General features: G+C 39.9%; 1 protein-coding gene across 3 annotated transcripts in view; it reads right to left on the minus strand.

The window, feature by feature from the left end:
• Nucleotides 1-16,044, minus strand: part of LOC126235712 (protein tramtrack, alpha isoform-like) — a 161,356-nt gene that overhangs the window by 60,393 nt on the left and 84,919 nt on the right. For all 3 annotated transcript variants that reach the window (XM_049944475.1, XM_049944473.1, XM_049944474.1), the window contains exon 4: nucleotides 2,503-2,568. In XM_049944475.1, coding sequence (XP_049800432.1) covers nucleotides 2,503-2,568 — 66 coding nt within the window. The remainder of the gene's footprint in view (nucleotides 1-2,502; nucleotides 2,569-16,044) is intronic.

Here is a 16,044-nt window from a genome sequence, read left to right on the forward strand (position 1 = left end):
GGGAGATGTACTACAAGTTGCGAAATACTTTTTGTACTGAAATCAGAAGAGATGAGTCCAATAAAGATGTTCAATGAGAAGTATGCTATTGTTGAATTCATGTAAGTTACTGTTATCTGTTCCTTCCAACAGACAGGCAATGACATACTAAAACTTACTAGTAACTCACCTTTTGGAATATAAAACTTTTCCACTATAAGATTAAAAAAACCTGTTACCAATATTGTAGACAAATTCAACAGGAGCTCCAAATACATATAATTAGCTGATACTGTGATGCCCACTTTGAAGGGTGAGGTCAGCTTTCAGCAAGGCAGGCATTAAATCCCTCTTCATCAATACATCAAAAAGTGATTAAAAGTCATCACTTGCCCACAAGCACTCTTTCCTTGGTACCTGATGAACCAAACAACCTTTTGGATTAACTTGCAATCACCATGTGCTGCACTCCTCAGCCTTTTACAGCTGCTTTTAGTGTCAGCAGTTATCAGGATGCCAGATGATGTGAGGTACAGTGCACACCCAGCCAACGTTTTACTGGCTGCAGCTTTGAACTAACAGTATAAGCTTGCCTTCACTGGTAGGAAATATTATTACTGACTAAAGCACAAAATTGACAAAAGCTAATGTCCCATTACATATAGTAAAGGGGAGACCAAATTAAAACAAGGCTGCATGTAAAAGAAGAATATTATTGGTCTCTGTCATTGTGGATCTGTGCATTTATCAAAGATTGTCACATGCATCACTGTTAACTGGTAGTTGTTCAATGACTGGCATACAGCCATACTTTGCAGAAACGCTTCTCACCAAGATGGTGACAAGTAAGCCCAACAGCCTCGCAGTCTTGAGTGACAATGAACACCACTGGTACTACAAACAGGAAACTTCACCTTTCATTGCAGGCAGCAACACCTCACTCAACCGTCTGATGGGCATTTTTAATGTATCACACAACAGCATTCAGGGACATGCATGACTGACTGACAAAGGAAATCTTCCACTCAGATCAAGTACACTACGATGACTTCGCGGTTGTTTTATTTCCTTGTTTCACTGAAAATACAAATTAATAATGCATATGTTCAATTTAATGTATGTGGTTTCCTATCCCAACTCTATACACGTAATTATTGTTGGTTTACCTTCATCAGTCTGGTATTAAGATATCTTTAAAACCAGCTGACAGGGCACGAGGACCACTGCATAAGCTGGCAGCAAGCTTGGTGTCAGCAAAGTAATCACTACCTTACAGCTCAAACACATACTGCAATTAGACATGTGACAATTAGCAGAAATGAACTCTATTTATCACACGTACTTCAATTTTCATTTGATCTTTTAAGTATAAATCTGATTACTTCGTCTGTGGAGCGAAACGGGGTATGTTATTAATGACACAATTTCATTTAATGTATTTTACATGTGGAGATCAACATAGTTTTCACTACACATACAAAAAATGAAAATAAAGAAATAAGTGAATAAAAAATAAAATTATCCTACAGAATACCACATCTGACAAGTAGACAATCACAAAATACACTTATGATGAATAAACTCTCCTTTAAAGGAAGTTTCACAGAATAAAGCATCAACATCTATTCACTGGCAGAAGACATTCTGAACATTCCAGGCAGACAGTTGTGTTTATTCCCAAAATAGAGGCAAGCAGTTCTCAACCCAGACATCCACAGAACAAAAATAGATAAAACTGTGGGAAATGTCTATTGATCATAACACGATGTTATGAAATAAAAACACACTTAGCTATGACACAGCAACATAAAACACACACAACCTGCCACCAGTGTTTTAGTATATAAATCTTGTAATTTTTCACGACAAACAGTAGACATTTTATGATGATAAAAAAATTATATATATATCATCGTACACAGCATTTTAACAGATTCGTTAAGCAGAGGTTTCACTACTCGTAAACACAAAATTACCGAATACAGAAATAAATTATAAAACTATATCAATAAGTGAAATACAACAGTTGCAATAAAATATCACAATGATGAACTGCTGCTGTAAAATAAACTGATAAACCAGTATTACAAACAAAGCAAAAGCAACAAGGTTATTTTAAGTTTTACATCTGTAAGTTAATAAAAACAATTTCTCCTTCAAAGGGGACATATTAGCTGATGCAGTATTCTTATACACAAAATGAAGCCAAAAATGTCAGTCCTTCTGTTTTAGAAAGTGTTCTATGTTGGTTACATTACTACATATTTCTCCCAAAATAAGTGCATTATGACAATCCAAAATATAAAAGTGAAATGAAAATTTCAAGCCACTAACTTCACTGCTGTTTTGAATTAATTTTGTTGAGAAAAGAAATATCGTACAACACAGCCGATTTAAATGCAGAATACTGCACAATGTACAGTGTAGGAGATGATTTACTTAACATAAAATGAAATTAGGACAGGTAAACTGCAGACTCTACCAACAATTATTTTTAAGTAAATAATACAGCATGTGACTTACCAAGTGCAAAACTTTCAGTTGGATCTCTTGTTCCATCACTGGACTGCGTAAATGCTTGGCCTGGATCTGGAAGGAGGAAAAAAATAATTAAAATCCTGTGCTTTCTTGCATGAATTTAGTACAATACCCCCAAAAAATTGCAAAATAATTCACATCTCATCAAGGCAGCCTAATCTGATGTTTGAGGGGCTGTGAAATAAACTTTAATGAAATTTTTACTGCATTTATATCTAGTGCTAGTCAAGACCTTTCCCATACCACACCAATCTTTACCATGCAATACTGTTCCTGAGAGACAAAATCAGTTTTGATCATGAGTTGCACAGCACAATACGGGAAACGGTGACACCGAAGTTCACAAATCATACATGTCCACTGTTTTCACAAACAAGATTCTCCTGGAAGAAGATTATGGTTTCCAAAGAAACAGCTGAAATTTAGCCCAAGGAAATGTTTATCAGGTACACAGGGATCCTCAGTTCAAACCACATAGACTATGTGATCTAAAGTACCTGGACACCTGGCTGAAAATAACTTAAGTTTGTAGCGCCCTTCATCGGTAATGCTGGAATTCAATACGGTGTTGGCCCACCCTTAGCCTTGATGATAGCTTCCACTCACACAACCATACGTTCAATCAGGTGCTGGAAGGTTTCTTGAGGAATGGCAGCCCATTCTTCACGGAGTGCTGCAATGAGGAGAGGTATCGATGTTGGTCGGTGAGGTCTGGCACAAAGTCGGCGATCCAAAACATCCCAAAAGGTGTTCTATAGGATTCAGGTCAGGAATCTGTGCAGGCCACTCCATTACAGGGATGTTGTTGTTGTGTAACCACTCTGCCACAGGCCGCGTATTATGAACAGGTGTTCGATAGTGTTGAAAGATGCAGTCACCATCCCTGAATTGCTCTTCAACAGTGGGAAGCAAGAAGGTGCTTAAAACCTCAATGTAGGCCTCTGCTGCGACAGTACCACGCAAAACAACAAGGGGTGCAAGCCCCCTCCATGAAAAACACGACCACACCATAACATCACCACCTCCGAATTTTACTGTTGGCACTATACATGCTGGCAGGTGACGTTCACCGGGCATTTACCATGCCCACAACCTGCCATCGCACTGCCACATTGTGTACTGTGATTTATCACTCCATACAATGTTTTTCCACTGTTCAATCGTCCAATGTTTACGCTCCTTACACCAAGTGAGGCATCGTTTAGCATTTACCGGCGTGATGTGTGGCTTATGAGCAGCTGCTCAACCACGAAATCCAAGTTTTCTCACCTCCCACCTAACTATAATAGTACTTTCAGTGGATCCTGGTGTAGTCTGGAACTCCTATGTGATGGTCTGGATAGATGTCTGCCTATTACACATTACGACCCTCTTCAACTGTCGGCAGTCTCTCTCAGTCAACAGACTAGATCGACCTGTACACTTTTATGCTGTACGTGTCCCTTCACATTTCCACTTCACTATCATATAGGAAACAGTGGACCTAGGGATGTTTAGGAGTGTGGAAATCTCACGTACAGATGTATGACACAAGTGACACCCAATCAGCTGACCACTTTCAAAGTCCGTGAGTTCCGCAGAGCACCCCATTCCGCTCTCTCACGATGTCTAATGACTACTGAGGTCACTGATATAGAGTATCTAGCAGTAGGTAGTTGCACAATGCATAATAATGAAAAATGTATGTTTTTGGGTGTGGCCAGATACTTTTGATCACACAGTGTACGATAGCTATACTAGATTAATGTCAGTTCTTGTTTTTGAACCAGTTCTTTCCATTGACTGTCTTACGCACTCAAGAAGCATAAATGTTAAATTGTAGATGTTTCATTACAGATACTTCTAAACTTTTTCTGTATTTACATAATAGTCTAAGAGTATCACAAGCTTTATATTTCAGTACATTTCCTGCCAATATTAGTGGAAATTATGGTCTATGCATCTCACTGAAGCTAGTAATTATGTATATATTCAACATATTTTTCCAACTTCCCTCTATTTTGTAGAATAAATTCTTCTTAGTAATGGAGAGATATTCACCAGCAGAGATTCCAAGTAAGTCCATATCGTATCAAGTCAACCAAATTTAGTAAATTTGTGGACTTCAGTATTCTAGATGTCTCACCTTTTATAAACAGCTTTTTATTGTACTAATTTCTTCTGTTTTAGGGCTCAAAAACAGAAAAATATGCCAGACTTTAACATATTGAGAAATAAACGTAGTATAATTCCAAAATTATTGATGCTCTTGAGTTGACTCTGGTGCCCTTCTAAAGCTCTTTAACTGTGCTTTAATTCGATGTGCAATACGCACACTGTCCAAAAATGTGGCTCATGGTGAAAACATGTAATACACGAAAATTTAATGAATGATAATGGTTTTAAAATACTTTCTAATATGGACTGTGCAAAAACTGTGAACTGCATGGCAAGATCAAATACAGCCCAAACAAGACAAGACAGAAAGATATTTCTCCGCAGAAAAATAACCAATGTAACCAAAATATCCATGGGTGTACTGCCGGTCTACAGTGTCCAACGGGCACAATATTTCGGCTATCATACATGTCGCCATCATCAGGTGAACTGACGGACTGAGCCGCCGCGACCGAACTCAGTTCCCTCTGAGCAGCCATAGCGTACGGATCTCAGTGCCGGCATGTACACAGGAGCTCAGTCCGTCAGTTCGCCTGATGATGACGACATGTATGATCGCCGAAATATTGTGCCCGTTGGACACTGTAGACCGGCAGTACACCCGTATATATTTTGATTATCAAATACGCCGGGAGAAACTCAAGAATCAAAACCAATGTAACGTCACTGAACAGTATTTATTTACTAGCAGTCACAAATTTTCTGAAGGCATCATCATCTGTTGTCGACTACAGTAATTATGTGGAAAATGTGATTCAAGGCACCAAAGATACCTGTCATGATTATAGACCAAAAACAATGGTCTCCCCGCAACAAGTACATGTAAAATTGACATTTACAGCAATAGCCAAGGGTGAGGAACAGTTTCTGAACTGTGAAGCATATAGACAGGAGATCAACAGCATGGTAAAGCCAGGAGCACATTTCAAGGCAGCAACTGCAGTCAGTAAGATACATAATTTTCAAGACTAAACAGCGGCTATTTTTCTGCTTTCTTGTGGGGGCAAATGATGCAGGAAAGAACAATTCAAAAAATTTCATGCTTTCTCTTAAATGGAGGCTGCATGAATTCAGAAATATGACTGATCATATTTTCTGTATCCCACCATCAGACCTACATAACTGGTCCTGTGTGAATAAGGAAGTACAAAAAAACAAATAGAGCTGTGCAAAACGTATGCTGGGAATGTAAAAATGCAACTTATATTGATGTGAGCACACTAGGGAAACGATTTCATATAGCACATGATGTTATGTACGAGTAGGAACTATGAGCCTTGTGGAAAAAGGGTAACCCAGCTGAGTCACGTAATTTGACTCTTAGTATGGTCACGAGGTGTGGCCATTAATTGGACGCACTGATCACGTAGGCTGACGTAAGGATCAATGAACTATACTTGACGGGATGTATCTGGAACATGTTAGGTGATTAGAACGTTAGTAGACAGGAATACAATTAAATACTTAGCTTTAATTCAGCATCAGCGGTGAACGTCGATCTTGACTTTGTACAATAATATTTACAAGTACAGTTATAGACTGAACTGCGAATACTTCTTTACAATCCTGATTGCTTCACACATATAGTTCAATTGTCAATGCATAAACTGTATATGGCGCCTGGCTAGGTCGTAGCTACTGACTTAACTGAAGGCTGTGTTAACTAGTGTCTCTGCAAATGAGATCTCTGAAGCTATAACAAGTGAACCATTCCTATTAAAGCCAGCTGTAGAACTGGGCAGTGCACAAGCTTGTCTCGTAAGACCAGCCAAGTGACGGCACTCGGTCTGCTACATCTACATCTACATTTATACTCCGCAAGCCACCCAACGGTGTGTGGCGGAGGGCACTTTACGTGCCACTGTCACTACCTCCCTTTTCTGTTCCAGTCGCGTATAGTTCGCGGGAAGAACGACTGTCTGAAAGCCTCGGTGCGCGCTCGAATCTCTCTAATTTTACATTCGTGATCTCCTCGGGAGGTATAAGTAGGGGGAAGCAATATATTCGATACCTCATCCAAAAACGCACCCTCTCGAAACCTGGTGAGCAAGCTACACCGCGATGCAGAGCGCCTCTCTTGCAGAGTCCGCCACTTGAGTTTGCTGAACATCTCCGTAACGCTATCACGGTTACCAAATAACCCTGTGACGAAACGCGCCGCTCTTCTTTGAATCTTCTCTATCTCCTCCATCAACCCGATCTGGTACGGATCCCACACTGATGAGCAATACTCCAGTATAGGTCGAACCAGTGTTTTGCAAGCCACCTCCTTTGTTGATGGACTACATTTTCTAAGGACTCTCTCAATGAATCTCAACGTGGTACCCGCCTTACCAACAATTAATTTTATATGATCATTCCACTTCAAATCATTCCGTACGCATACTACCAGATTTTTTCAAGAAGTAACTGCTACCAGTGTTTGTTCCGCTATCATATAATCATACAATAAAGGATCCTTCTTTCTATGTATTCGCAATACATTACATTTGTCTATGTTAAGGGTCAGTTGCCACTCCCTGCACCAAGTGCCTATCTGCTGCAGATCTTCCTGCATTTCGCTACAATTTTCTAATGCTGCAACTTCTCTGTATACTACAGCATCATCCGCGAAAAGCCGCATGGAACTTCCGACACTATCTACTAGGTCATTTATATACGATTGTGAAAAGCAATGCTCCCATAACACTCCCCTGTGGCAAGCCAGAGGTTACTTTAACGTCTGTAGACGTCTCTCCATTGATAACAACATGCTGTCTTCTGTTTGCTAAAAACTCTTCAATCCAGCCACACAGCTGGTCTGATATTCCGTAGGCTCTTACTTTGTTTATCAGGCGACAGTACGGAACTGTATCGAACGCCTTCCGGAAGTCAAGAAAAATAGCATCTACCTCGGAGCCTGTATCTAATATTTTCTGGGTCTCATGAACAAATAAAGCGAGTTGGGTCTCACACGATCGCTGTTTCCGGAATCCATGTTGATTCCTACATAGTAGATTCTGGGTTTCCAAAAACGACATGATACGCGAGCAAAAAACATGTTCTAAAATTCTACAACAGATCGACATCAGAGATATAGATCTATAATTTTGCCCATCTGATCGACGACCATTCTTGAAGACTGAGACTACCTGTGCTCTTTTCCAATCATTTGGAACCTTCCGTTCCTCTAGAGACTTGTGGTACACGGCTGTTAGAAGGGGGGGGCTAGTTCTTTCGCGTACTCTGCTAGCGTCGACAGTGGCGACTCGCGGGTCCGATGTGTACTGACAGACCGCGGCAGATTTGAAGCCTACAACCTAGCAAGTGTGGTGCCTTGCAGTGACACTACACATGGTTTACACATCAACAGATTGCGAAAGGCCTTAGAGAGTCATAAGATCTCATATACAGATCACTTGAAATCAAACATTTAGCGAGGTATTAAGCAAGTTATACCTTTCAAAGGCAAAAGTGATGTGTGTATAGAATCTAGTTTGCGACATGATGAAACACTGTCAGGAGTGGTATCTACAAGATGAAGAGTGATGACGAAAACACTTTTCTTTAGCCAGTAAATATTCCAGCAGTTCCAACTTAAACAATTACAGTGTGTGTGTACCTTGGATATACCACATGCAGTTGAGTGCTAACTTGCGAATGAAAACTGTTGTAAAATATTTGCTCTGGTGCAAGTCAATTTCTGTTGTATAAGAAATAAACAGAATTGGAACACTCTTTTAGCACTAAAGATGTAGACGTTATGTTTGTATTAGAAAACTGGCAACAGAAAATCAAGTTGACAGTTTTCTTCCACAATGATATGCTGAAGCAGGCATAATGTCCAGGAATTTACATCAAGCATGGTCTAAAATTTAAATAATTATAGATTACACCACACTATTCATAAATAAATGCTGCATTTAGTAGTACAAGACTGACTGAAGAAAATACAATTGTTAGCCTGTACTGGTCTCCACATGCTGATATAAATGTATTTTTTGAAAAGTTTGAAATAGTGCTTAACATACTTTTTAAGTTTAAAGCAAAGGTTGTTATCCATCGAGATTTTAATACTGAAATGCGAGATTCAATACAAGACTCCAGAATGTTTTTAACATTTTGAGGTCTTTAAACTTACTCTGCATGCCAAGTGTCCTACTCATTGATGCCGGTCTAGACAATATTATCAACAATTCACAAATATGGTGGGTGATGGAAAAGTTGCAGATCATGTTCCACTGTTTTTAACAATTTATTGTAACCAACTTATTCAAATGAATTTCATGTGCTATGGGTAAGAGGTCAGAGAAAGGAGCACATTATGTTATTGATTGACAAGTTCAAGAACACAAATTGGAACTCTGCATATGAGTTGTTGTTTTTGTTTTTGTGGTCTTCAGTCCAGAGACTGGTTTGATGCAGCTCTCCATGCTACTGTATCCTGTGCAAGGTTCTTCATCTCCCAGTACCTACTGCAACCTACATCCTTCTGAATCTGTTTGGTGTATTCCTCTCTTGGTCTCCCTCTACGATTTTTACCCTACACGCTGCCCTCCAATACTAAATTGGTGATCCCTTGATGCCTCAGAACATGTCCTACCAACCGATCCCTTCTTCTAGTCAAGTTGTGCCGGAAGCTCCTCTTCTCCCCAATTATATTCAATACCTTCTCATTAGTTATATGATCTACCCATCTAATCTTCAGCATTCTTCTGTAGCACCACATTTCAAAAGCTTCTATTCTCTTCTTGTCCAAACTATTTATCGTCCACGTTTCACTTCCATACACGGCTACACTCGATACGAATACTTTTAGTAAATACTTCGTGACACTTAAATCTATACTCGATGTTAACAAATTTCTCTTCTTCAGAAACGCTTTCCTTGCCATTGTCAGTCTACATTTTATATCCTCTCTTCTTCGACCATCATCAGTTATTTTGCTCCCCAAACAGCAAAACTCATTTACTACTTTAAGCGTCCCATTTCCTAATCTAATTCCCGCAGCATCGCCTGATTTAATTCGACTACATTCCATTATTCTCATTTTGCTTTTGTTGATGTTTATCTTATATCCTTCTTTCAAGACACTGTCCATTCCGTTCAGCTGTTCTTCGAGGTCCTATGCTGTACATCAGCGAACCTCAAAGTTTTTATTTCTTCTCCATGGATTTTAATTCCAACTCCGAATTTTTCTTTTGTTTCCTTTACTGCTTGCTCAATATACAAATTGAATAACATCGGGGATAGGCTACAACCCTGTCTCACTCCCTTCCCAACCACTGCTTCCCTTTTGTGCCCCTCGACTCTTGTAACTGCCATCTGCTTTCTGTACAAATTGTAAATAGCCTTTCGCTCCCTGTATTTTACCCCTGCCACCTTCAGAATTTGAAAGAGAGTACTCCAGTCAATATTGTCAAAAGCTTTCTCTAAGTCTACAAATGCTAGAAACGTAGGTTTGCCTTTCCTTAATCTATTTTCCAAGATAAGTCATAAGGTCAGTATTGCCTCATGTGTTCCAATATTTCTACGTAATCCAAACTGATCTTCCCCGAGGTAGGCTTCTACCAGTTTTTCCATTCGTCTGTAAAGAATTCTTGTTAGTATTTTGCAGCCATGGCTTATTAAACTGATAGTTTGGTAATTTTCACACCTGTCAATACCTGCTTCATTTGGGATTGGAATTATTATATTCTTCTTGAAGTCTGAGGGTATTTCGCCTGTCTCATACATCTTGCTCACTAGATGGTAGAGTGTCAAACTGAAAAAAACTGGAGTTGAAATAAATTTTGATTACTTTAAAAAAATATGTGGATATGTAGCTTTCGTGTTCTCCATTAATAAAAATTGGCTCCTCAAGTAAATGTAAAAATGCAAAAATTAACTGGTATACAAAAGAACTGACAGAAATTAGAGAAAGCATCATCATACTTTGTTGAACACACAAAAATGAGGATAACTGAAAGGGCTGAGCAGGGGGTTTGGTTTAGAAACGTTTACCTCAGAAGTAAAAAGTATTACAAAGCTAAGCTCATACAAGCCAAAAGACCCAGCATGTGAAAGGTGCATACAAGATGCTCCAAATAAGTGTAAGGCTGTGTGGGAAATTATTAGATAAGAGAATTCTTCCAGACAAGTATATTAAAGTTCTGCCTGATCCAGGAGAATTGAATGACTACTTTGTCACATCAATCAGAGAATTCCGAGACAAAATTAAAGCCACACACACATCTGCGAGGAATTTGCTTCACATGATAAGTAAGCCATAAGTTTTATTTTTAATAAACTAAGGAGTTTTTTGAGATTCACCCAAAATCTCAAAAGTTATCCCCATATTCTAAAAGGGTGATAAACAATTGCCCCTGAACTACCAACCAAATCTACTGTGCCAATATTCTCAAAAATATTTCAATCACTCATGTGCATTCAAAGCAATTATTTTGAAAAGCATGATCTCCTTTACAACCATCAGTATGGATTTTGGCCAGGTAAAAGTAACACTGCAGCTGCTCTGGAAACTGTTCATCTGACTTAAAAGCTTTCGAAAATAATAAGATTGTGCTATGTGATATAAGTAATGCATTCGACGGCATTCCTTTTAAAATATTGCTAACGAATGTGGAATATTATGGTGTCCACAAATCTACATTAGCAATAATTTCTTCCTATCTGAATAACAGAAGACAATTTATCTTAACTAGAAATAGACATTCCCCTATATCAGAAACTGGTACAAGTGTTCAATAGGGTTCTGCCCTCGTCCCCTCCTTTTCAATGTGCTTATCAATGACTTGCCCCATTGCTTATTACAGTGTGTAATCTGCTTTGCTGATTGAACAACCTTCCTTACTTCACCTTATGACATGTCAGCCCTTTATAGATTACACAAGAAACTCTTGACACTGCATTACACTGGTTTGCAGCCAATAAACGTTTTTGTAAGACAGACAAAAGCTGAAAGCTTTTATTAGGAGTGCCCCGAATGTAAATAATAAATGTGCCACAGGCTTAGCAACACATATTGATGACTAACTCAGCTGGGAAGAGCAAATCAAACAAGTTTATAAAAAGATCTCACAAGTGTTGTACCTCATGCTTCCTTCGCCTGGGCCAGAAATTTGTGATAAATTCAAGTTAAGTAAGGGCTAATGCCGTAGAGTATTCTGTGTCAAAACTGAACTGGTATTCCATCTGGACCTGGTGACTTACTTGTTTTCAACTCTTTCAGTTGCTTCTCTATTCCAGGGATGCCTATTTCTGTCCTCCATATGGGAGACTGCACGCCAATCAAATGACAGTATGTTTGTATGACCCTCCTGCATGAACGAGTTTTTAAACATGGAATTCAAAATTTTCGCACTCTTTTTGCTGTCTTCTACTGCCACACCAGACTGGCCAACGAGTGACTAGAAAGAACCCTTTGACCTACTTAGCAATTTTACGTGGGATCAACATTTTCTCAGATTCTTGGCAGATTTTTTACCACAGTATGATGGTTGCAGTAGTTGTGTGTTTCACACTTCGATCTTTTTACAGTCCCACCAATGTCTACTAACTTTTGCCTAATGTTTTGAACTGAGAGTGCAACAGTCTTTGCTTCCCCAAAATTTACTGAACTCAGTTATTAAACCACGATGGGTATTTTCCATTCCTTAATCCACTTACTCTGCACACACTTCTCCTGAGCATGATTTACAATCCATCTGAACTTTGCCCTTACTGGAACTAAATGATGTCCACTCTTTGTCTAAGTGAGATGATAACAACTACTTATCTGCTCTTTATACCTAAAATACTCTCCTAGTCTTCCTAGTGGATTTATTACCTTTAGTAACTATCCTCACTATGCTGACATTGTGATCACTAATCCCCATCTCTATACGGACACAGTTGATAAGGTCTGGCCTGTTTGTAGCTAAAGGTATAATTCCACTGTGTGCAGGTTGTCCAACTACCTGTTCAAGGCAGTTTTTGGAAACTATGTCCAAAAGTACTTCACAAGACTGCCCTGCAATGTATCCATAGTTGTCCCAGTCTATACTAGAAATGTTGAAGTCGCCGCTGCTAATAAAGCATGATCTGGGTATTTCCACACCACAGAACATAGACTTTCTTTCAATGACTCTAGAACTGTCATAATGGAATTGGGTGGCCAATAGAAGCGTCCAACAATCAGCTTGATTTTACATAAAGCTCATAAGTGTCCAAATAGCTTCACAGTCCTACTCAAATTCAACCTCAAGAGAGAGATATTTTTGTCGATTGCAATGAATGCTCCCCCTCCCATGGTGTGTAATCTGTCTGTCCTACTCCCATTATACCATTTTCTGCTGCTGTTGATATTACCGTAGACTCATGTGACCATGACTTACTAAATATTTCAGGGCTTTCTACTTAGGGTTTCAGCTAGCTCTCAGCCCTGAGGATAATTTGAGGTTGATTAATTTTGTGCAGGGCAGTAAATACGATAACTTGCCTACAAATGCTTCGACAATTTACTGACAACTCTTACGATTGAGGGCGGCATCAGAACCCAAGTGAAATGAATCACTGGTGCCAATGTCAACTACAATTTGCGGACAATGTACCGAGCACATTTGATAGCTGGAGGCAAGGTTTCCTCCACATCACAGATGAGGCACACCAGCAGACATACGACGTGCACACTGGCTTCCTTTCTGGCCCTGAATGACATTTCCATAAGACTCTCCATAATTCGCCTAATGTTGGAGCTCATGATAAATAGCAGACCCTTGAAACTGTACCCATCCACTCACAGCGCGATGCCAGGCAGCTAGTCTGCACACTGCCCCTCCAACTCAAGTGGCACTGAACACATTATCATCCACCACTCACATTGCGGGTGGGTCGGATCCGCTACATCAGGTACAATGGAAAATACCTCGGCAGCAGAGCCAGTGGCCAAAACATGTGACACCTGAGGCGCCCCTTGCAATGCATCAGATTCTACACCACTGCTATACCCTGGGGCAATAGCCTGAAGATGGCTCACCGTGGCCGAAAGTGCATTCAGATGTTTGTAAACTTTGGCCTGCTCCTGCAACACGCAGTATTGCACAGATCTTACCCATCCTGGCACGACTAACTGAAGAAGTAAACTATAAAAGCAGTGCAGGTATGCAACTTGCTATGCTCCTGACATGTCACCCAAGAAGGCTGCCTCATACTGAACTGTGCAGCTGATCATTCTAAAGAAATGACAACTGTGCTATAGGCTGCACGAATCTGCATTTCACAGCTACAAAAAATGCAATATTCACCTCTTTAATTGAAAAACATGCATGGAATTTAAGAATTAAACTAGGAAGAAAACAAGAAGAAGTCACACACATAATTTGATGTGTCTGCTGGTGGGTAACGGGCAAGAGCTGGAGCCTACCTGCCCTCATGTAATTCCTGTACATTACGGGTCGGTAGTTTGTAGGCACAGAGTCATGTTCTGTCAGGTTTAGATTAGACAAGTTTAGCAGCCAAGACATCAACGCGAGTTCACACTAATGCTACTCAAATCAATGTAGCATGGTTTTGGCCGCTTGACACAGACAGTGATCCTTTTATCCAGCTGGAAAATGCCACTGCCATTGGGGAAGACAAAGCATGAAGTAGGGTGTAGTTGGCCCACAATAATGTTCACACAGTCCATCACTGCATGGGGCCTTTGATCACTACCTCAGGTAGCATGGAAGAGAAGCTGCATGCCCCCAGTAGCTTAATACTGCCCTTACTGGTCTGTGCCCATGGCATGGTGTGTTTCAAGCACTGTTCACCAGGATGCCAGCATATCCGGACACGACCACTGACCTGGCGTAAAAATAGATGTAAGTCATATGACCAGATGAAACATTTTTACTGATTGGCACTTAAATCCCAATGATTCTATGCCCACTGCAATAACTGACATTGTAGGTATTGTCTGCTGTGGAGCACCATGTTCAACAATGTGTGCTGATGGTGAGCTCCAAAACAATTGCCTGAACCATCATTGTTCTTTATTATTAGGTCTACCACAGACTGCCGCCTATTCTGCTGTACAGAGCAATAAAGCCTCTAATCTCCACGTTTTGTGATTAGGCGAGGACATTCAACACCTTCTAGCTGTCACCTACTCATTGAGTCACCATCCTTCAACCACTTTCCATAGATGTTCACAATTGTAGCATATTTAGTCATAATGTTTTTGGCTCATCAGTGTAAGTTTTGCACCTGGATATATCAGTTAACATTTATAATATTCTTACATGACTAAACTTAACAGGTAGCAAAACTGACATTCTTAAGACCCAATCATCAGTTCAAATGAGAGCATGGGAGAAGGCTTGAGAAAATGAATGAAAAGTTTCAGTGTAGCATACCAGCTATTTAATGCAATGAAACAGACAAGTACATCTAACCTGTGAACATTGTGGCTAACATATCGTCACTGGCAACTACGCTGATAATAAGGATTCCTGTCAATTACAGTGAATTGCAATAGCAGATAGGTAGGTCACACAGCATCTAGTCATTTCCAAAATCATCACTGAACATAAACTGCTTGGCAGCTTTACCAATAACAATAACCACCTATCTATGAGATATAGAAGTCAATGCCCTACACACCTACAGCTGCTCACTTGTGTCATGGAGATTTTTACGAACAGTGTACATCTACTTAAGTCAAAAACCACCTGGCACTAGGCATCCTGCTTGGCAATGCTGTGTCTTCCAGACAGGTGAAAGAAGTATTTTTGTGTAGATTATATACACTAGGAATGAAATGGGTCCCATGATATGGCTGCTGTGTTTTTCACTGATGAGTGACACAGTAACTTTGTCTACTCACATGTGTCCATTGGTTCACCAACAACACTCCAAGGCACCATATCAGTCCCGAACAGTGCGAGCGATTTTTGGAACACTGTTGACATGTGGTAGAGGGTAGGAGTCGGGGTAGACCAAGGAGAAGGTACCTGGATTCGGTTAAGAATGACTTTGAAGTAACGGGCTTAACATCAGAAGAGGCACCAATGTTAGCACTGAATAGGGGATCATGGAGGAATTTTATAAGGGGGACTATGCTCCAGACTGAACGCTGAAAGGCATAATCAGTCTTAAATGATGATGATGATGATGAAGATGATGATGATGATGAAGATGATGATGTTGACATGTGGGTGCTGGATCGTCAACCACTATCATACAGAGAACACTGACTGCAAAGTCAGTTGTGAGAGTGTGACCAAGAACAGTTACTGAAGTAGTCTGGTTATGTCCACAAAATGTTTGAAGATATGAAGGCAGTGTAAATCAATGAGATAAAGATAGTTGGTAAAAATGAAAGAGAGTTTGTTCGCTTGCATATTTAATTACATAAAACCCTTGCGTATT

Source organism: Schistocerca nitens, chromosome 2 (assembly GCF_023898315.1).
Source record: "Schistocerca nitens isolate TAMUIC-IGC-003100 chromosome 2, iqSchNite1.1, whole genome shotgun sequence".
NCBI lineage: Eukaryota > Metazoa > Arthropoda > Insecta > Orthoptera > Acrididae > Schistocerca > Schistocerca nitens.